This window comes from Lepidochelys kempii, chromosome 2 (genome assembly GCF_965140265.1).
Source record: "Lepidochelys kempii isolate rLepKem1 chromosome 2, rLepKem1.hap2, whole genome shotgun sequence".
Lineage (NCBI taxonomy): Eukaryota > Metazoa > Chordata > Testudines > Cheloniidae > Lepidochelys > Lepidochelys kempii.
This window is the reverse complement of record NC_133257.1, coordinates 111,445,835-111,468,932: the sequence shown is the minus strand read 5'-3', so window position 1 is coordinate 111,468,932 and position 23,098 is coordinate 111,445,835. Positions and strand designations below refer to the sequence as shown.

The following is a 23,098-nucleotide window of genomic DNA, read 5'->3' as shown; positions in this document are numbered from 1 at the left end:
TTCTAGTCAAAACTGAGTTTCCACAAAAAGTTTTGGTTTCGGTGAACCAGCATTTCTGGCAAAAAAAAATTCCCAACCAGCTTTATATAGGTGTAGTGCAGAGTTTTTAACATCTGTACAACATTTTCAAAATATGAAGCATTATATAAGACAAACATTAACAAACCATTTTTGTACATAAGTAAACAAAAACAAGGGAAAACCAGGACAACAAACTGAGGAAAATGGAGATTCACATCTCCATAAGCATCACAAACATGTTTCTGTCAACTCAAACAGACGAAATGTGACTGATCTAAAGTAAAAAGCTCCAGATGGGTCCACGGAGTGGCATCCTCTAGTAATTTAGTAAAGATGGTCATTTGCATTTTACACTGTGTATTAGTTTTTGGAAACTGGAAGATCATCAGGAGAATTATTCATTACTTTCTGGGAAACTTCAATCAAAGAAAAAAAACAGACTATACAAAAGCTTTTAAATTCTAGCATAAAGACAGTCAAATTAATGATAAACTTTCCATCCAAAAGTAAAAATTTTAAAGAAAACCTCAGTATCACATTTAGTCAAAGGACAGAATTAATCATCAACAGAAAAAGGTTCACAAACTGACCAAAAACTGCCCATAAATAAGGACAACTGCTATAGGAAAAACTAAAACCACAACATTACTGTCATCAACACTGCTCCCAAGTCATCCTTGTCTCCTCTTTCCATCCTGAGAAACATTAAGGATTAGCAGTCTCTAATGTGAATTTAATATGGCTTGGAAACAGTACTGTAAAACAGAAAGAAGTATCATCATTCTAAATGACTCCTCCACTGCTGTGATGATAGCTACCTCCTCTCAAGCCCAGTCAACCGTCTGTCCTGTTCAGATTCTTCTACTATGCCCTTTAGTATAGCATCTGAGCAGTATGCGTGCATCTCCCGCAAATTAGCCATACTGTCTTACAGTATTTCATAGCTGTCCTCAGATTTCTTATCTCCTCCATTCTCTTCCTTGACAGTTTTTCCCTACCCTTCAGCTCCTTCCTTCGAGGCAAATTCAGTGACGAGGCTCAGATGCCTGGAGACACATGGAAAATTTTTGTGCAGTTTTTAAACAGTGCTGCAACGGAGGCAGACCATTTTTGGGAGAGTCCCTTATTAAAATGTTGATAGCACATCACTGGTTAGATGACCAGAATGCCCGTGGCTAGACCCCAGGAGTATGGTTTCAGTACTGGTGCTGAAACAATAGGCAACGACTTTCCAAGTGTGTGACAAAGCTCTAGGGTAGGTCAAAGGGCAGAAAAAGTATGTCCTATCTAGCAACCATTCCTAGTTAAAGTAGTGCAACTTCCACCTACAAGGAGAGGGGTGGTGAGAGCAACACCACAGGAGAAAGGAAACAAATTTGAGAGGTTTTTGTTCTGTTACATTTAATCCTTCACAAAAAATAGCACTCAAGCAACACACAGCTTTTTTGCTCATGCACACCGTTGACAAACTAATGGAAGGTATATGGCCTGTATGAAGCTGAGTAACATCCCTTCAGTTCTGAAAGATGAGTGGCTCAGTTTCATATTAAATGGTTTTGTAATACAACATAAATATCTGCACGCTCTGTTTAAATCACCAATCTCAAAACACTTCATCACCTGCTTAAAAATGTAATGTTCTCAAGCACAACAAGATGGAAGCTACTTTAGAATGTCAGAGCTGGAGTTCTCTCACTGAGTAAGTATGCTGTACTGCTGTGGGTGCTTCATAACACCTGCCCTCGTTAAAGATTGTTAAATGGTTTCAGTTACAATTCCATTTCACAGGGCCATAACTTTCTGAAACATTCATTTTTAGGGTGAAACTTCCAAAGAGACTGGCCTCTGCCTGCGGGTTAATATATATTTTAAGTTTGATGGAAAAAAATTTAACCCCTTTTTTCTTTTTAAAAGGGCTCATCGCAAATGGCTGAAATTGGAAACTTGGCACGGGTTACTAAGGACTCTCCTCTGACTGTTTTTTAAAAAATTGTTTTGATTTGACAATGTTGGGATTATTTGAAAACTGCAATACTGAGCAAGCTCAGTGGAAAAAAATGTAAACAAATTTTCAGGCGTGCATTTACAGCCAAATCCTGGCCCCAAAGAAGTCAATGGCAAAACTCAACGATCTTCAGTGGAAATGGGATTTGGTCCTTACAGCAGGAATATGCGTGTGCGCACACTTGTTATCTCAAAGAATTTAAAGTCTCTACTGCTGAAGCCAATATATTTTTAATCTGTGTGCTCTGATTACCTTCAGATTTCTCTTCCCCTTCTCCTCAACATTTTGTTTTAATTTGAAACTTAAAATACATAGGAAATTAAATGTGAAAAGATTAATAATAACAATCATAAAGCTGTGAGATCAGGTACACAAGAGCCAGGAAATATAATCAAAAAGTTAATGTTGCATCAGGAGTGTTAACACTGCCATATTGCACATGTTGTATTTTCCTCTTTCCCTTGCCAATCTAACGTGAATTTAATACTCCTTGTTATTAACATACAACCATTACAGATATCAAATGCCAAAGGATCAATTTAATGCTGCTAGAGTAATCTTAACTTTTGGAATTCCCTGAACTTTTGAGCATTTGATCTCACAACCTAATATTACAGCAATCCTACTTTTCTTCAGGGATTGTACTGTAGAATACTAATCTTTTCTCCTTTTTCTTAAATCCTGCTGATATATTGTACTGCACATTACAGAGGTGTTCTTGGTTAATATTATAATCTTGCAATGTCTGAATTCTTTTATTTTCTTGCTTTTCACGTATTCATGTTGTGAAAACTGAAATAAAGTTTTAACAGAGAAAAAAATGTTGTGTACACTTGAGGTAGAAAGAAAGGAGAGGTCTTTAAACAAAGTAATGTGCATAGCTGCCTCCCAGGGAATAATGCCTCAATCACAAAAGCAGTGCCTGAAGTTGTACTGTTAAAGGTCTCCGAATTATAACTTGGTTAGAAGTTACTAAAAAAGAAATGTTAAATAAAAATTTGAAGCAACCAAGATAAATTTATTATATTTTCTAGGCTGCTTAGAAAAAGCAGATTTAAAGATAATTTTCCTAAAGATTAAAATGTTTTCCTTAACTAGCATATATGTTCTTTACAAGCCATTGTCACCTTTCTATTACTTATGTCATATCTGACAGCAGACTATAAACCAAGAATTCGTTTAAATAAACAATTCTCACTCAGGCATTAGCCATGGCAGCTACCTGCTGGGAGAAATAATGAAACCGCCATTTTGCAATGAACCACATTTTACTGCCTATTCTTGACACTTAATGGTTGTTAAATGTCTGCAGGTCACTAGAAATTTGTGATCTTAAGTGTCTGGATAACCAAACAGAAGTCAGTTCAAACGACTTTTTTTTTGGTTGGGTTGGTTGATTTTTTTGTTTTGTTTTGTGTTTGTTTGTTTTTTGTTAAAAGCTTTTGAAAGGAATTCTGGAGATGGGAAAAGTCAGATTCATTTTCTAGTGTAGCAGCACTCCATAAACTGTAAACAGAAGACTCCTAAAAACTTCCAGTGTAACTTTAGATCAAGAATCTTAATATTTATATTTATTAGTTTTATAAGTAAGTGGGGAGAAAAGAGAGGGTCTTGAAATTTGAATAGAGAGACCTATGTAGCCTTTTGCCCTAGATAAAATCAATGAAGAATTAGACAGTATTAACGTGCTTAAGTGAATCAGCATGGAGAAGCCTGCACTATACCCACCTGCACGGCACCTGGTCTATGAATAAACAGAGGAAAATCCAGCATCCTGCAGTTTCACAGGGATTCAATTAATCACAAAATCAAATGAAGCACAAAATTTACTGCACAAGGCTTATAAACTGAAGCAAAAGACCAGCAGGAGCCACAGCCCTTACCGATGAGTGGGAGCTCATCCATGGTAATGCCCTGAGATTTGAGGTGCTTCTTGATGCAGGCCAGCCGCTGCACGTTGGGTCCCCAGCGCCTGCTGAGCTTGTGTATGTGCTGAATCTGTGTCACAAACCGCATCTCATCATTCAGCTTGCACTCAGGTCTCCAGTCTGCAGGAGGAATCACCCTACACATCCCATACTTCTCTACCTGAGCTCGGACTGACTCAATGTATATCAACGGGTCATGGAACTCCTTCGTGGAGGGCCGAAGGATGGGAATCTCATCCATCATTGCCCACCCAGACTTGCTACTACCCTTTTCGTGCTTTCCTGTTGAGTCGTGTGGCTTGTGCAAGGACTCAGTTTCAGAGGTAGAATGAATTTCACAGGAGGCATTTTCAGTTTTACCATGTGCTTGTTTCCCTGGAGTATTCTTTCCAGCAGTGGCTCTTTTCGGCCTATTTCTTTCCAGAATCTTCTCTGGCATTTCCTTTTTCACATGTCCATTCAGCAAGGGCTTTTCCACAGCTGCCTTTTTGCTCACAGCTTCTGTCAAGCTGACCGCCCCTTTCATTTTCTTGGTGGGTGACTGTATTTTCTCTATGTGATTTGTCTCTTCCAGCCTCCTCTTAGAATTGCGCAGCCCCTCCCTCAACTGTCTCCCCACCTCCTTAGTGCATGCCTTTTGGTTCAACTTGCCATTGACCTTGACACCATTAACAGCGATATTATTAGACTTGGACGCTCCAAGGGATAGCACCTGTTTGCGGGTTTTTGCATTGCTACTTTCTGTTTTCCCTGAGATTGTATGGTGAACAGGTGAACTGGGTTTGTGGTGATTTAGTTTGGTTTCCTTGACCAGTTCTTTCTTGGCTTTGGTGTATGTGACGGTTCCCTTTGTCACTGTTGCAGTGTACTTCACAGTTTTGGATGGTGAAGGTCTGACTTCTCTCATCTTTTTGGCACTGGCTGCATTTGCACCTGGAGATGACAATCGAGTGATTCCGTTGACCTTAGAAACCTGGGAAGCCAGAAGTATTGTGGAGGAAGCAGAAGGAAGAAAAGAGAAAACAAAAACTAATTAATAAAAGACTATTTGAATGGAGACACCTACAGAGAACCAAATCATGCACACCTGACTCCTAAGTGAGGTCTGCAAGATATGGCCCCCTTAGGGCAATCTGCATATCACAGGTTTCACCCAGAGAAGGGCAGGATCTGGACACTTTTTAAAATAAAACCAGAACTGAAAACAAATAAAGTCAAGCCCACTGTCACAGAGTATGAGGCAGGTACCTCTGCCTTAAGGAGAGGATCACCGACTCATGCATTAAGAACACTACCCCATTCCTTATCTACTGTAAAGTCCCAGATAGCATCATGAGGATGGATGCTTAAGTCTATAACTAAAAAGAACTAACCACTCTACTGTATCTACTATAACTACTGAGATGGACATGGCTGGTTAACATCAATGGAAGGTGCACAGAATACCCACCCACTCCTCTCCTTCACGGATATGAAATTTATAAATCTACAAATCTGAAATTTATATTCAAAACACAAACATCTGTTTGTCTGTATTTCTGAAACACTATGTACCCGACAGATCAGGATGGCCATGAAGGATCCAGTCTATCATGTATACTGAGTTTCGGGAGGCACTCTATTAAAGTTGTGAATACAGAATAGGAGTTTGTACAGTAGTTCTGATACGTGCAGATACTTGTTTAAGTTTTATATCTGGGCAGTTTTACTTCTATACGGTATATTTTATTACATCATATTATCCAACTCAAGTGCTTTAAGTTATGCATCTAAACCCAGTTAGGAAACTAAAAGTAACAGCCTAATCATCAGAAGTGCTGAGCATGGACAGTGATCGCTGGCTTCCAAGGGAACTTCTGAAAACCAGGTCACTTCTATTTAAGTAACTAAGTTTAGGAAGCCAAGTTTAAACACTGCAGACTTAAATTCTTATCATTAACTGGGCATCAGCAGTTTATGAGAATGCAAAACCCACCCCAAATATCCAAAGTCCAGACCTTCTATATATGTACTGACAATGGGTATACATACTGTATAACCATGCTTAACCCAAACTCAGTTAATACCTTGCACCTCTATAAATGCCCTTCCAAGTATTTCAAAACCATTTTCAAGTAATTAAACTTCATAATCCCACGGCAATAAAGACAAGTATTATTATTCACATTTTACTACTGGATATACTGAGACACAGAAAAGGTTAAATGACCTGCTGAGGTCACACAGTGAAATCAGCAGAATGGTAAGGAGAACCTAGGAGTTCTGACTCCCATTCTGCTGCTCTAGCCTCTAGAAGACAAGCCCTCCCTCTTAGTTATGTACCCTGGATTGTACTATACATATATATATATACACACACACATATATATATATATATATATATATATATATATACACACACACATACACACACACTCTCCACACAGTTTCTCCGCTGTTCTCCAGGTTGGGAGCTGGAATGGTGCCCTTTTAAAACTAGCCAGCATTTTCCTCTGCACATGGTTCCAACAGTTAGAGAAACCAAAGCCAGACTCTTCTAAGGAAGACCTGTTTACCTGATGGTTTCAGGTTTCCCTGTGAGCGTTCTAGATAAATGGGGGTTTATATTGTATATTAAAAATTAACCATTTAATTTACAATTAAAATTAAAAATGCATTTCCGAGCCTGCCCCATGACCTGGGAAGTGCTGAACGTGAGACCTGAGTAAGAGTCTTTTTGGTTTCTCGCTCCCTGGACGAGCTGTGACTGGGAGAGCTATACGGGCAGCCCCTGATGGTCAGGGTGTACCCTGAGCATCCCCTTCTGGCCTTTTTTTTTTTTTTTTTTTTTTTTACTTAGTAGAGGCTTCAAAGGAAATCCCAGGCAATCACGTAGGAGGGTAACTGTGACACATGGCCTCAGAAAAACAGATGGAGGGAGAATGGAGGGATCCTGACAACTTTGATAAGACACCTAAAACATTTCCCTTCCCAAAGGCAAAAAACCATTGAACTCCTTTACGAGTTTTAGGCCAGAATTAAAACTGCCAAGATATAAATCCCCGGAAAATTGCATTTATTATGAAAACTGCAACCAGTTAGTGCCATTATAATGCTTCGGCATAGCAAGAACATAGATCTCTCAGAGCCAGTTATGAAGCTGAAGGGGTTCATCTGACTAATGCTAACTAACCTTCCACCCTACCTTATGAGCATAACGTTTTAAATCCCGGTTCTCCCTACAAAGTTATTTCAAAGATGGTTCAGTATGCTTTCAACATTATACCTGTACCAGTGTATTCTACATTTGAATATATATTTCTCTTCTAGATTCCCCAGCAGTAAGCCAACCCTATAAGGCTAAAGAGAACTTGAGAATTTCCTCCGACCTGTCATCTTTTTAGATTAGCTACAACATTATGGTTTTGAGATGCTTCATTTACTCTTCTGTCCTCCCTCCCAAGAAGCCCACAGCTACCTCCCATATGTAGAAAGAGTATGCACCTGGCGTATTTACATACACAAATATTTATGGTCCAGAACAGACCATGCTTCAAACTGTATTAGGCTGCAACAAGCTTCTTCAACTGGAAACAAATGGAACAAAGAACGTGGTCATAGCCATTAACAAAGTGTTTGGTGGATTCAGGGTTTCACATTGGCAAACGTGAAATTCTGTCTGGCTAGCACCCACCTAAGCTTCCTTTGCCTGTATTTGTCTCTCAGGATCCAACAGATGTTTGGTACCAAAGAAAACAAAATAATTGTGGTAGGCATTTTCTTACCTTTCTACAGTTGATATGTCTCCCCCCAATAACCGCCAAACCAAACATACACACACAGAGAGTCAGCCTAATAAATTGACCGCACTCCCAGCTGCTCAGGTTCACCACATGGGGTCTAGTGACACAGCTCCATCCCGCAGCAGTGCTTATACTGAGCACATAAGAAAGAAGTCAATTTAATTCAGGTAGTAACAAAGTGATTGACAATAGCCTTCATCACTCGTTAAAGTTGTGTGCTAACAGTGAAATCAGGCATACAAATACACTTGTCTCTAGTTTTCAGCTACCCTCTCGGTTTTAGTCGATATTTATTTATTTATTTATTTATTTGTCTTCACACCACTCTTATTCATGGTACCAACCAAAGTACTCTCCTACCACATGGAATTTTGCTGGCTCTTTTAATGTTAAACTGTATGGGGCCATCCCACAGTCTTGCAGCAATATCTTCTGGTCTTCACAGAGGAGCCATCAACGGATGCAGAATCCAATGGATTCCATAGTGCAGGGGGTCTCAAATTGGGAGTCGGGACCTTTTAGGGGTGTTACGAGGTTATTACATGGCGGGTCACGAGCGGTCAGCCTCCACCCCAAACCCTTCCTTGCCTCCAGCATTTATAATGGTGTTAAATATATAAAAAGTGTTTTTAATTTATAAATTAAAAACAAGGGCGGGAGGGGGTCCGCACTCAGAGGCGTGCTATGTGAAAGGGGTCACCAGCACAAAAGTTTGAGAACCACTGCCATAGTGTCTCTCCTCACTTTTTTTTTTTAATTAAAGAGTTTAAGTATTCCTTCAAGACTGTTTGTTAGATGTACATTGGTGTACACATGCCGCTACACAGCACCTAGGATCAATCCTCACACACACACACTCTCTCTCTTTCTCTAAAAACAAAACATAGCTTATTAGAAAAAAATACATAATTGTAATTGTTTGAGCCCCATAAGACTTCAAGTTTTCTCATTTGTTTATTCATTCATTTGCATTGGTACAGAGTTGGAGTTTTGCGGAGCTAAATTATCCTATTAGACCAACAGAGGGCCCTATTGAACTAGATTTCCTCTCCCTACAATTCCTTTGGAGTTGTGGGGGAGGTTGGGGGAAGACAGCAAGGCAGAGCGAGCAACACCAGAGAGAGAGAGAGAGAGAAAGAGAAACATTTGTGGGTCTATGATGCTCTCTACCTTTGTTTCCTGTAGGACAACTAACCCCCTCAGCATCCCTTGCCGTCACCACCAGCAAAAACATGCCAAAAATAGAATGGTCCTGTGGCTGGCATCCTAATGAAACAACTCTCCTCTTTTTGGAGAACACTAAAGAATTCAACAAAGACTTATCAGAATCAGAAATTTAATGGTGTCCCCACTAACTGGCAAGGTTAGTGTTTTGCAACAGGTTAAATCACCGTATATGAGTAACTAGCCCTTTTACAATAGCTCAGTTAGTAACAGTCAAGTTATCAGCAGATCCATAAAAATAGGGAGCCAGGTTTTTTTTCCTAGTATTGGGTTGTGGAATGAAAATTAAGGGTTTTTTTACCGATTTAATTTTAAGCTTACAAAAACTGTCTCCACTTTGAGCCCTTTTTATTTTCTTGAGTTTTAAGATGATCACTATATTTGAGGCAGATTACTTTATGTTTGCATAGCACTATGAACAGTAGAGGAATACAGGAGGATCATTTTTAGTATCTGTGTCTTTCTTATTGTAGCATGACAAAGACTCTAATATTGTGAATGCACACAACTGCCCAATTTAAATTGGAATTCTGGAGGAAGTTATTTCACTTATATCCCCTAAATAGCATAGGATAGATAGTAAAAAGTGAAATACAAATGTATCTGTGCACATAATCTGCTGTTTGGCAATCTCAGAATCAGAGTTACTTTCCCCAGTAACAACCGTGTACTTTAGGAATAGCTGACACTATCGCTAATTTCATTTTATACTGCTAAAGGTTACATATGCCAAAATCCCTATTAGAGAAAGACAGAAAAAGAATTTCCTGGTCAGAATCCTATAGTGCTCAAATTCTGTACTATACAAATCTGATTTTAGCTATGATTATTGTGGTTCAAAAACAAATGCTATTCATGTATTACAAAAGGTTTACTATAACCACAAAATATTAACTAGATGTTTGTATTGTACAAAGATTAAATAATCTGTCACTATGTATCTAGTTCGTACTGCTATTATCCAATTTTGATAATAAGTGTAAGTATTCAAGTGTTCATTCATAGCAAGTAAGATCAAAGCTTAAAAGCATATTCCAAATTGAAATATGTATCTTATGCAGCACATTTACAGATCATCCCTTAGCTTTTCTTTTATTACTTGTATATAGCATTAGATATGCATGGTGCTATGCAAAAAGATAAAGACTAAGCCTGCCCCAAAGAAATTATAAGCTAAATTAATGTAAAAATAACAAAATATGACAGCACGGGGTGGTGTATGTGTGGGGGGGGAAGGCAATACGAGTGTCAGAGCTGGAAGACAAGGGTGAACACAAAATGATCATACAGTTGGCTTGCAGCCTAGCTCAAGCATCTTAAGGGTTACAAAGGCACATGTCTCGTTTTAATACATATAAACACTATAGCTTACGCCTCAAAGCGGTGAGCTTTGAAAAGGGACTTAGGTGGAGAGGAGTACAGAGAGGTTATAGAGAGCCACATGGAAGAAGGCAAAGGACAGAAGGGGGCATTCAGTCAAGAATGAGCAAAAAGTGTGATGGGGAGGAACAGGAGCAAAGGTAGGAGGGATATACATTGTGGAGAGCCTTAAAAGCAATAATGAAGAACTTTAATTTGATTCAGGAGGCAAAAGGGAGCCAGAGGAGGCAATTTAAGAGGGACTGGAACCTTATCATAGCATTGCACTAAGCAGGTATTTTCTTGGCACTGGATACAGTGTTTTGCCTTCTGCTGTTTTCAATATCTAATGGCCCAACCTAGCAGGTGCCCATCCAAGGCCTGGAGGGCCATGCAAAATCCAGACTGTAGCTCTATGGGAGGCCAGCCTATCCAGAGGGAAAGCCTGTATGCTCCAACAAACTATCTCTGAAATGGCATGTTGCAGAACTAACCATTAAGAAAAGAGAAACTAAGCCAAAAGAGCAGCAAATTCCCCCTGCTGCACTCCTCTCATCCCATGCACCACCTTCAACAAGCCTTAGACTGGATTAATTTACATACGGCAACCAGTGGAAGGATTTAAAAGGGCACTGAGCTGGGTTTTTAAATAATTTAAGAAACATTACTTGAAAATTGCTGTTTTAGGAGTTCCTGCCCCAACTGCCAAAAAACGGATGGAAACACTTCCTCTTTGAATGCCAGTCAGTGGCAAGCCACAACCTCGAGGCCATCGGTCCTTTAAAACTTCTCCAGCAGAGTGAAAGTCAACAAACCTGCTGCCATATGAAGACTTCGGCGGTACTGCCACTGAGAGCGGGGACAGTTTGGAATATCATATTAGGATGCAGGTAAGGGGAAGATGAGTTTCCAAGAGCTCCAAGTAGTCTCTCAGTAGACTCCTGAGTTTCTATTGGCCAAGTAAAATACAACAAACAGTGATAATACGAGCTTCCCTGCAATGCCAATGACTCTCAAACATAACCTGTTTGAGGATCACCTGTAGAAAAAAAAAGGTCATTCTCTGTGTTCAGCCAACCTTGGCAATATCAGCAGAGAGACCAACAAGGGTGCCGGACAGTTTTCATAAAAAACAAATGTGAATACCCTACGTATACCCTCATGTAATGTGAAGGTGTGGTAATAATGTGTATTGTATTGCAATGGGGGTCTGTCCATTTATGTAATGTTTTTTTTCCTCTCTCTCACTTCTCTCACACTCAAAGTCAACTCCCTGTTTTTCTTCATACCACAGGTTAAAGATTCCAAAGTTACCTCAGTGGGGGGTGGCGTACTAGGGTTAGCACTTTATGAGCACATGCATTGCATGTGCCCAAATGAGAGTACAACACATTACCTGTTTCCTTAAGTCCTGAGCCGATCTATGAAGAGTGTGGTGGTTGTTAGCAGTGAACCCTTTCGTTGAGGAGCCAGTATTTGTAGTAGGATGGTGATTAGCAGCAGCCTGGTCTTTTCTGCTCTCAGCCTTGTGTTCACTGTTCCTCTCCTTCCCCGGTGTGGTCTCTTTGCTTTTGTGTTTATGGGTAGTTTCTTTTTCCTTCGTTGATTTGCTGGACCCACTGAAGACTGGGAAGTGAGAAGGGAAAGTAGTGGAGAGATGGGGGTTGGGTGTGAGGGGGAAAAAAAGACAAAATACATTTGAAACCAGCTTCTTCATTTAAAAAGATGTAAAAGAAAACTTAAGCTATTGTCAGCATTAGATGTTTAGTAGGTGCCTCGTTATATACAAATCAAAATAAAGACAAATAGAAAACTAGAGGGACTGCCAGGTTATATTCTGTGTACCTATAAAAACAGATTTCCTGAAAATAGCCAGGACCTTAAATTATCAAAAACAGACAGAATTTAACATTTAAATTAACAGTCACCAGGTATGTTCCTGTTTTCATTGTCTGAACAAACACAGACCAGCAAATTTCACATTTGTTTATAATTAGGCTTTTAAAGGGACAGTCCCATATTTAAGCCCTCCTGCAGGTGTCCTAACTTTTTCTTAAAAATGGGCAAATTGTCCTGTATTTTCTGCCCCTCCCCCACATCAGTACTGATGGGTCCTGCTGCTGGCCGGAACCCTGCCCACCAGCGGTAAGTCCAGTGACTGACCAAGGGGGTGGATGTGCAAGGCTGGTGGCAGGGTAATCATGCAGCGCATAGAGCTGGCCGCTCCCCCTGCTGGTCCATCAGTGCAGCCCCCACTGCTTGCTGGCTCTCAGCCACCAAGGCCCCACCCCCTATCCCATTCACGGCCAGCACTTGGGAAAGCCCAAGACCCTCCAGCCTGGGGCGCTGGCTAGGAGGAGCCAAGCCCCGCATGTGCCAAAGCCCCACAAAGCGCTGGCACAGGGAAGCCTCTCTGCCCATCAGCTAAGCTCTGGAGTGCCAGGGAGAGGGCTGGGGGAGCGATAGTGATTTCCAGCCTGTTCATGCACTGAACCTGCAGGCTCCACAGCAGCTCCTGGGGCAGGGGCTTAGCACCCTCTTCACACACACATCCACCCTGCGTCCTGCCCCCATGGAGCGTGGGACTGCTCAGTCCCCTAGACACCCTCCCTGCTGCATCAATTCTGTGGCTGGGTTTACTGAAGCCCCTGCAGTCAGGCTCCCTGGGCCCTGCTGAACAATGCATTCTTAGTAGGATTGCCAATTTTGGTTGGATGTATTCCTGGAGGTTTCATCACATGACATGATCTTTAATTAAAGATTAATCTTTAATTCCTGGAGACTTCAGGGCAATCCTGGAGGGCTGGCAACCCTAATTCTTAGGGTTTAACCCCTTCCTCCCTGCACTGCGACTGGGTTATGTCAGTGGCCAGCAGCAGCCTGGAGGTATTAGCTGCCTTTCAAAACTGTGTGGGCAGGAAGTGACAAGCTTCCGGGGGTGGCGGGGGGGCTGCTGGCCACATTCTGGTGTGAGCCCTGGCAGAAATCTGGGAAGGGGGGCATATAACCCTGTGTGCCCCCACACATGTTGCTTCAGGAAAACGCGACACCAGATACCAGGAGAGACAGGTCCGTCCTGGGGGCCCAGCCAGGTATGGAGGTCAGAGAGCACCAGGCAGAAAGGGGAGGGTCAGTCGGACACACACACCCCTTTGACAGAGGAGTATGGGTGTGTGTCACCTCTCCCACTGCATGTGGGGTGTGTGTGTGTGCGCGGGGGGGGGAGGGGTGTGTCACCAGTCCCTGTGTGACCCCTATAGCCTTAAAGATAAGGTAAATAAAAACAATCCAACTGTGCAGTATTTCTTTTTTAACAGGGGCTCAGTCAACTTGATGTTAATTTGAACATCTGCACTGCATAGTTCTGATTGATTGCCGTTGAACTCGCTTGTATACGAGTAATTTTACCAGGTGTCCGGTATTCAGCACAGAGAAATATGGTCACCCTATTTATAGTCAGTTTCTAATTAGTTTTCTGGAGTTACACTGTTGGGATTACAAACACTACAGGAGAATGGTGTTTTTAGTGGAATTTTTAAAAATTATGGAAGTGTTCCTTTGGAGAATATTCTAGTAACCAAACAACAAAAAAGTCTATTGAGCCAAACTGACTCAACAATTTCCCTTTAAGGTGTTTTCTTAGAGCAAACATGCTGCAAATAAAAAAAGTTTCCTTGATTAAGAAAGAAAAGGTACTAATGAGATGAGAAAATTAATTGCTTTAACACAAAGACACTATTTTGAACATATTTGATAAGAGATTCTGGGCGCACACCCCTAGCTACTAGTGTTATCTGTTTGAAACAGTTGCCTGTGTGAATTAAATGAAATGCTTCTCCTCAAATGAAAGCTGCACTACCAGCATTTTCTCCTCAGTAAACATGATGCACGCTTGCCATGCTTTCCATTAGATCCAGGACGGAGATTTCAGACCCACCTACTCATGTTTTCTATTACTTTAAAGAAACAACAAAAACACACCCTTAGTGGACAGAATGATGTGCTTCTAGATCTAGACTGCCTCAATACTGACTGCTCTCCCCCTGCCCCCAGCACATGTTCAATATGTCACGAATGAAGTGGTTATTTGGATTATTTACCAATTGGGTTGTGGTGGTAACATTTAAGAAGATGAATGTAAAAGTTTGAAGTCAGCTAGGTAACTTCATTCTTACATCCCCTGCACCTCCCATTTCCTGAGGCACAGAGCAAGTGGAAGCTACTGTTATGCCAAAAAATATAGAAAGGATGATCTCAGGATTAGCAGCATCAGACTGAGACGCACAAGATCTGAGATGAAAATCCTGCTGCCACTGAACTCACTGCAAGTTTTGTCACGGACTTCGACAGAGCCAAGAACTTCCTGCCTTGAACTTCCTGTGTGATTTTGGGCGAGTCCCCCAGACTCTGTGTCTCAATGTCCCAATTTGTTAAATAGGGGTGAAAATACATCCTTATCTCTTAGGAGGTGTTAGGAGGATAAATTTATTCTTACTTGTAAAGAGCTCTAAGATCAGATGGAAGGCACTATAAAAACATATAATTAACTGAAGAGAATTTTGCAAAAATACTGGGGTTTTTTAATAAGATGCACTACATACAAATGATGAATTTTTAACTTTGTTAAAAATGTATTTCCTCGCTGGATGTAAGTGCATTTTTACTCAGTGGGAACAAACTGGGTTTACTGTATAAATGGTTCTGCACAGACAGAACCGTAAGTCAAAGGATAAATTTTCTGTATCCTGTTGCCATTTTATATCTGCAAATTACTAAACAAAAAACATAGCCAAAAAATCAAATTGTGCGCTTTTATATACACACACACACATATAAAGTGTGAACAAGAGAAAGTATATTTTGTACTCAACAGATCATTAATTTTAAGTGTCATGGGAACCTTGCCAGTTTTATCCTTCTGAGTAATTATCTTTTGTCTTAATTTGTAAGATTCTTGAAAGCAGGAGAGGGAGAAGTAGGAGAGAGGAAAAATATATTCATTCTCACAGAAAAAGCTTAAACCCTGAAACCATAATAGAAAAAAAGAGAAAACTGGATGCAACGCAGTTCGTCATACCGTCCCTAATTAAAACAATAATTGGTATCAGCCTCTTTAAAGATCACTATTCATATCTTTGAACAACACTTAGAACTAGTATTGTGCCCATATATAAAACACTACTCTAATAATGAGTACAAGTAAATATACATATTTGTATACAAACTTCTCAAAGTTAAATTAGGTTTTAACGCTACAGAAAATCAAGCATTTATAATAATCATAAAAATCCTCATTCTGATCTCATCCAAGTGAAAATGAGAAGTAAATCCATTCAAGTTAATGCAGTTACACCAGTTTAAATCAGCACAAATGAAATTAGACTCAGGCCTGGAGTGCTGACAAAAGGTCATTTCTATGAAATTATAAAAGTATCACCAGATGAGAAAAATAATTAAGAAAGGGAAAAATCATATCGCCAAAGTGTCTTTGACTAGAAGAAAGCAACATGCACTTGCCTAAGAAAAAGAAAACTGAAATACTACTGAGACTAATTCTGATTTAAAACAAACCAGCTACTAATTCCTGGTAGCTGGCTGGCTGTTTTGAGAAAGTTGGAATTTCACACCTTTATAGCTTATCTAAACAAAACTGAATATACATATTTATTCATTACAGTGACAGTGTCTGTCTTTCCAGAAATACTCTCATCTTCATGCTAGCCAAATTTCTGCTTTTCTTATAGCAGTTTTCTTACTAAGTGTACTCCCGACTGAAAGGACAGAAGAAAAAGGTTTCAGTCTTTAAGTTATTTTCTAAAAAACACAATTAAAGGAAAAACCTTTTGGAGTCTTTAATTATTATACTACTATAAGCAAGCAGGTCTGTACTCCTAAAAGAGACTTTAGTTAAAAGGCAAGTACGAGAGAGAACTACCCCCAAGCAATATTAAAAACCTTTATAGCGGCAGCGGTGAAGACCCTTAGGGTAGACATGATTTTCACAGGTGAAGCATGATTTGTACCAGCACAGCTTCCCCTGGTTTAGCTCTCATGTTGGTATTCTGAGCATAGGTAGTCACAGAAAAGTTCAGATAATGATGACTTTTGGCTGTTGTGTTTGAAACCAGGATAACCTGCCCCACTACAAATTGCCCTGCACTGGTGTAAACTGTGTCCACACTTGGGGTTTGACTGGCACCAAGACAATGGTGGCTCAAAACCCCATTACAGACAAGACCTCAGTTCTTCTCAGTACTAGAGATAAATTACATTAGAGGAAGAAATTGCCCCTTATTGAATTTTAAAAATTTACTGCATTTTTTGCAACACTTTTTGTAAGAAAAGTCCTTAAAAACTAACACATACCCAAGTTTGCTAAGCCATATCCAACCACCAGTCCAAGAACTGTTTTGTACTGTATATGATGATAGCTAAACTCAGTCTTATAAATATTTAAAACACTAACTAGTTAGGTTCATGCTGCAGCTGGCTCTGCGTATAGAGCTTTCCCTCACAAACACTCCTTGGGCTTATCCTACCCTATTTTTACACTTGAGATACTGTATGAATGTATTGGGATGATTGGTGGGAAACCTACATGTGGCAGATTTTCCTATGCACTGGTATTTTGACGATAAGGCAAGCTACAGCAAAGCCTGTGCTGCGTTAATAAAATTAATCTACACATTAATAAAATTGTATTTAATAAATAATAATAATATGTATAAAATCAGGAGGGGAAGAGGGGTAAAAAGGAGAAGTTTTATTTTGGAGAGGAAAAGGGAACCTCAGCAATTTCCTGAACTTGAGCTAGATATTCAGATGCACATCTCATGTCGTTACATACTCTCCCCAAACATAATGCTAATAAATATCAATTGACTGCCTCGTATTAACTCTGCATTATTATACAAAGACATCTCTTTCTCTTGCAGCAATTTATTTTTAAGTCAGTGTGTCTGAAAACATTCATTTGGCTCCCAAACAGCCTTAAAGGACCCAAACAATTGTAAAAGGTTTTTCCCTCCCGCATGAACTAGAGATGTGGGATATTCACCCAAATCTGAATATTTTAAATTTTTTTCACCAGTTCTCTTTAGGTGCCATATATGTTCAAAGTTGTACTGAGCATTTCTCACAAACTCATTTTCTGACCCCACAAATTCTTCTATCTCGGTTTGAGGGGGTATTACATCATCGGGTACTAAACTGAATAAAATAGGATGGCATTGTTGTACATGTACCTCAACCCTAGTTCAACTTTATCTAAATTGTAGGTGCACAACTCCATGGTAAGATTTCTTGCTGCATTCTACAGGTTAAAAGGCAGCTGTAGTGGATTATGCTGGAAGTTTCTTGCAGCCAATTATGTAGTTCAAAACTATGTGTAAACAAGTATGAGGTGGGGGAGAGGGAGGAATGTTATCGATGTAAAATATTTTTGTTTTTCAAATCTTCAAGCTAAAATGCAGAGTTTTATCCTATTCTAGCACCTATCTCACTATTCAACTCACCTATCTATCATGACCAACACACGTCAAAAGAGTCTCTCACTGAGCAGTTAGTCCATATAACACTACCCCATTTGAGGTAACAAGTCTTTCACTCAGATTTCAAGTCCGTTCTTTTTCAGTTTCAGGCTCCCCTATTCTTTTCTTCAGGTCATGTATCTCAGCTACTGAAAAGCCTCAAGAGTCCCAAAATGGGTTGTCTAATTTGCATATTTAGATATGCAAATAACTGCAGAACTGGTAATTTTCATGTTACAAATATTTTTGCAGAAAAATTACATGTGCAAAAATGTTTATTGCAACAATTAGTGGTTCTATGATATTTCAACAAAAGGCTGCAAATCTCACAAATAATTGGCAACTCACTTTCTAGGCTAGCACCGTGCCTCTAAAATATTCTTGTTCTATACTGTAGCGGGGGACAACAGATATGCTTCTGTGTTTTTTTTTTCCTTGCCAAGACAAATCCAGTTGGATGTGATAGAAGTTGTAGCTCATGCATATACCCCGAAATATCAAATTCAATGCAAACAAAACTGAGTAGCATAAAATTTGCATTCAACCACACATTCAGGATTCACTCCCATGCAAACATTCAAAAACACTGACATTCATAAGAGATGCTACTTATGGCATAGCTCACATGAACAATACACTGAGTGATTCATTGAAATGAAGAGTATTAAGCACCCCCTGATCTCTTATAGGGAATTTGTTACTACAAGACTATATATGTACTGAGAATCATTTTGCTAAATTACCCATTGCAAATTGAGAACTGAAGTGTTTTTCTTTCCTTTTTTTTTTTTTTTTTTTTTTAAAAAAAGAAGCAGGATGCACTAAAATCCAACATAGTCTTTGCAGTACTGTCTCCTTGCTTTATCTGAAGGCCCAATCTACGTTAAGAGTAAAAACGTATTTTCCAGAAAGGTTTTTAAATGTGGCCCTTCCAAGAATGGTTTTTTTCTCCTCTGCCCAACAAAGGCAAAAGCCCTATAGTAAAAGTTTTACAAATCATGTTCTAGATACATTTCAGAACATGGCTTATAACTATTTCAGATACAGTTAGGCCCAGTTTACACTGGCCAAGGAAACAGTTTTTAATGGAGAAAAGTCAAGTTTGGACGACTAAAGCATATTGAGAGCAAAAGTGACCGTCTCAGGTAAGGTAGCTCCACATTCACAATTCTCTGGTTTTGACAATTTTTTTAGTTGATGTCAGAAATACGGAATCCTGAAATCTTCACATTTGAAGAAATTAGCCAATCATCACTTTAAGCTTCTTAGTCTGCTACAAGATAATTGTTGTGATTCTCCCATTTTGGGAAGTTTGCAGACATTTTAAACACACTGCACATCTAGGCATTGGCAATTACGGAGGTATGTGCTCAAGGTCAAAATGAGTGAATGGTTCAGCTGAGATTAAAATCCAGTCTCCAAAACTTCTGTTCTAACCACTGCAACACAGAGACTCTTCTGTTTTCCATAAATTAATGCTGAAATTCACCACAAAATTCTATAATATGTATCAGGAAGCTTGAAGTTAAAAGGCAACCACATGATTTTAAAAGAATAGAGAGACCATTGATGCACATTCCATACATCTATTTTAACCATTTTAAAATACTATAACAGCAAAGATTTTTTTATTCTCAGTAAAGATTCATACAGTCTCTTAGCTGGTAAGATAGTCTTTGAAGTCAGCTGCAGAGTGGAAACCAAGTGATTCAACTGATTAGTTTCTAGCTTTCACCATTTTAACCTTCGTATGAATCCTAAAGCAATTAAAATCACTCTGACTGGGAGCTCAATGCCACATTTAGCTTTAGGGCTTACTCAAAACATCTTCTCCCCACAAAGATCCACACAATGGAGAGGGGAAAGTCATGGGTATTTTTGTTGTTCAATTTGGTAGAAATTTCACAAATTACACGTAACACTTGTTTGTGCTATAGTCCATGAACATGCTATTTACAAGAATTATCACTTTTATTCTATGTTACTGTTCACAAGCAACTACAAATTCGCTCCTTTAGAGGAAATGCTGCTATGCTCATTTTGACCAATCTGCTCTCTTGTCTGGCTCGTCTTGCTTGCTCCACATTCGAAAATAATTTAAAAAGCAAAAGTATTTGAAGTTCCCATAAACAATACTAACAGTTCTTTAGTAGACAAACTAAATCTGGTGTGTATGGTGACAAATTACTCCACAAAATACATCTAAAACTGTTCAAAGGACAGAAGATATCAACTCCCTTCAACCAAATATTAACGTCTGACCAAGACAAAAAGCCTGAAAAAAACTCCACTATCATCATCCAAGTCTTTAACAGGGGCTGCTGAAAACTCATTTTAACATCTGCTAGACTCTCCCCTAACCAGTTGCAATGTAGCAGTAAAGTGGTACCAATATTTAAAAGCACAGCTCTACCATTTTCCCTTGTGGCAACTGCACCAATCTCTCAGAAAACAGTTTAACCACAAAATTATTGCTGCCTGCACTTTGATATTGCATCAGGGACAATGCCCATCACACTACTGCATATTTCTCTCTCCGCTCTAGCATGAAGGGTTTTTTTTTGTTTTGTTTTTGCTTTTTTGTTTGTTTGGGGGTTTTTTTGGGAGGGGTGTGGGGGGGGGGTAGAACACTTGTCTCCCTATACATTTTCCTACTCTATATCATAGCTAGAAATTCAGAGTGTGCTGGAAAAACCAAGCAAGTGGGAATATAACAATATATGTAATACTGCAGCAGGGTAGGAGGAGAGAAGCTAATTCACATGTTTAAAAGTTTTTAATGTGTGTGTATTTTCTACTTAGGCAACACCACTGAACAAAAGACTCCACAGCTTACAAAAACATGTACAAATAGTTTGTAAGAACCGAGTACTCCAGCAACACATCATATAACTGCTACAGGCCAGTACAATCATAGGGTAAATGATCATGTCATCCTGGAAATTTAATGTGCCTCCTGTATTTATTAGGAAGCAATTATCTGACACTATCTAATGACACTAATCAATCTTTGAACCTTTTCTGCTTTATGTCATAGCAAATGTTTAACATTTTTGAGGCCCATAGTGTTTGTCTACACATAGTACTGTAAAAACAAAAGACTTAAATCCATTAAAAATTGACTCTCGCGCCAGATTAACCTCAATTGGGGCAGCCATTCCCGTCTGCTTTTGCCTGTGGTCTCATTTGAAACAGACATACACAAACCAGCAACAAATATGACAGACACTGAAAACTTAAGGTACTCTCAAACAAGGTAGCTTTTAATACACAAAGTACCTTCTGGGGGAAGATTATGTTTCATCACCTTTGACAAACATTTCACATAATCCCTCATGTACTATACAAAGGTCTTCAGCATAACTATTAATGCATAAGCCTCACTTATACTGACTCTGATTAGTGATGAAGAGTATCAAGTCATTATTAAGGGTGAAAATAATTAACACTTTACCCCCAACTGAGGGTTCAGGTGTGTCTGGTTTCAAGCTAATTTCAAAGTGGCTGCACTTCAGGGCATTCTCAAAGAAAATGTGCTAACATACAGGAACCCTTTTGGCACAACATATGCACCATGCATTTAAAGCCCTGCATCTTACAGAGCTGAGAGTCTCATTTGCGCTATGCACGATTCTGTACTTGTTAATACTAGACTTTGATGGAAGATATAAAGTTTGGATCCTACAATCAAAGGTTCAGGCCTTTTACAACACTAAAATTGTTGCTAAAAACTTGTGAATTGTAGTATTGCCAGGTATCCTCTTTCCTTCTATTTCTGTGCAACTGGCCCCAAAACAGAGAAATAAACTTATAACCATTTTAAGTGAAGGGTAAGAAACAAAGTGCCACACCTAAAAAAAGGCCTAATAGAGTATACCCAGAAACTAGTGCGGGGCAGCAGGCAGAAACAAGAGAGGAGAGGAGAGTTTCCTCTGGTTTTGTGACCAAGTGGGTGGATGTATGCATGAAGGAAGGCAGAAAACGCAGAAACTGAGAACACACAGGAGGAGAGACAGACAGACAGAAAGGCAAAAAGCAAGAAAACCAAGAATCAGCCTGTAAGCATCGTGTGACCCTGGAAAACAGCTAGAAAGAAGATTTTTGGGTCTGATGCGAGCTAAAGAGGCTTGGGTGGCAAGCTACAAAATTGTTCCTTTTGTTCTTGATTCCTCCTGCTTTTGGAGAAGCAGAATTCTGTACATTCCTTATAAATCAATCAGATTGCATCAATTTCTACTTCCAACTGGAACATCCCCAATCCCCTGAACTTTGACTATCTGCTTGGGTCAAAAAGGGGCAATAATACCTTTGATCCTACAAACTGTTCCTCATAAAGAAAACTCTTGTGTAAAATGGGAATGAGGCGGCAGGAATTGGGGGAAGGCTGGATCTCCTAGTGTTTTCCTCGGAAGGAAGAAAGAGCAAAGAACCCAGCAATGGCCACTTCTATCTTCCCTGGAAAGCCGGCTATGACAAGGAGTCTGTGCCCTTCTGCAGAGAGGAGGGGAAAGGATCCGGCAGACGTTGCAGACCAACTCTTCATAGCGAAGAGATATTGTGGAAGGGAATGGGGAATACAGAATTTTGTTTATTGTGGTGAACAGCCTTTAATATCGGGTGATGCTGATGTCAATTGGACCATGTGGGCTTTAGTAGTAGTGAGACATGACACCTCAGATTCTTTTCACCCTGGCTAGTAGGCTTAGTCCTGAGGTTAGTAGGTGTTGAGTACATGTTGTGGTGACACACGCTGATTAGTTTATCTGGATATGACTGACAACCATATGAAGAAATTAGGTTGCAACTAATGCAACTCTGATGACATGCAAAAAAAAATAAAGTGTGTAGAGGTGAAGTCCTATGTTACTGACAAGGCTAACACTGCAGCTTAGAAACTCAGCGGCAAATGTGCTAGCAAATGCTCACATCCGAAATTAAAATGCTATCTCTTGGCTATATTTTGGTAGCATTTATTGATTTTGGTTTTTATATTTAATTTCAACAACATTAAATTATTCCAGACTAAATATCTAAGTAAAGGCACCGAGGAAATGCCAAATAACAGCATCAGGGATTAGCAAAACTGTTTTCACCATGTAGCTCTAACCAGCTCCCTGGCTGCTCATTTGTATTTCTCCCACAGACAGACAGAATTGCAGCCTCTAGACAGAAGCTGGATAAAAGGGAAGATGCGAACCATTTTCATGGTATGGACAGTATCAGTTTTCTCCCAGATGTGAAGTCACTGCA

The 23,098-nt window shown here is 39.6% G+C and overlaps 1 protein-coding gene across 3 annotated transcripts in view; it reads right to left on the bottom strand.

Annotated features, from left to right (window-relative positions):
- JARID2 (jumonji and AT-rich interaction domain containing 2) overlaps nt 1-23,098 on the bottom strand; it is a 307,763-nt gene that overhangs the window by 44,098 nt on the left and 240,567 nt on the right. For all 3 annotated transcript variants that reach the window (XM_073331951.1, XM_073331952.1, XM_073331950.1), the window contains exons 6-7: nt 11,716-11,945; nt 3,910-4,927 (exon numbers count right to left, since the gene is read on the bottom strand). In XM_073331951.1, coding sequence (XP_073188052.1) covers nt 3,910-4,927; nt 11,716-11,945 — 1,248 coding nt within the window. The remainder of the gene's footprint in view (nt 1-3,909; nt 4,928-11,715; nt 11,946-23,098) is intronic.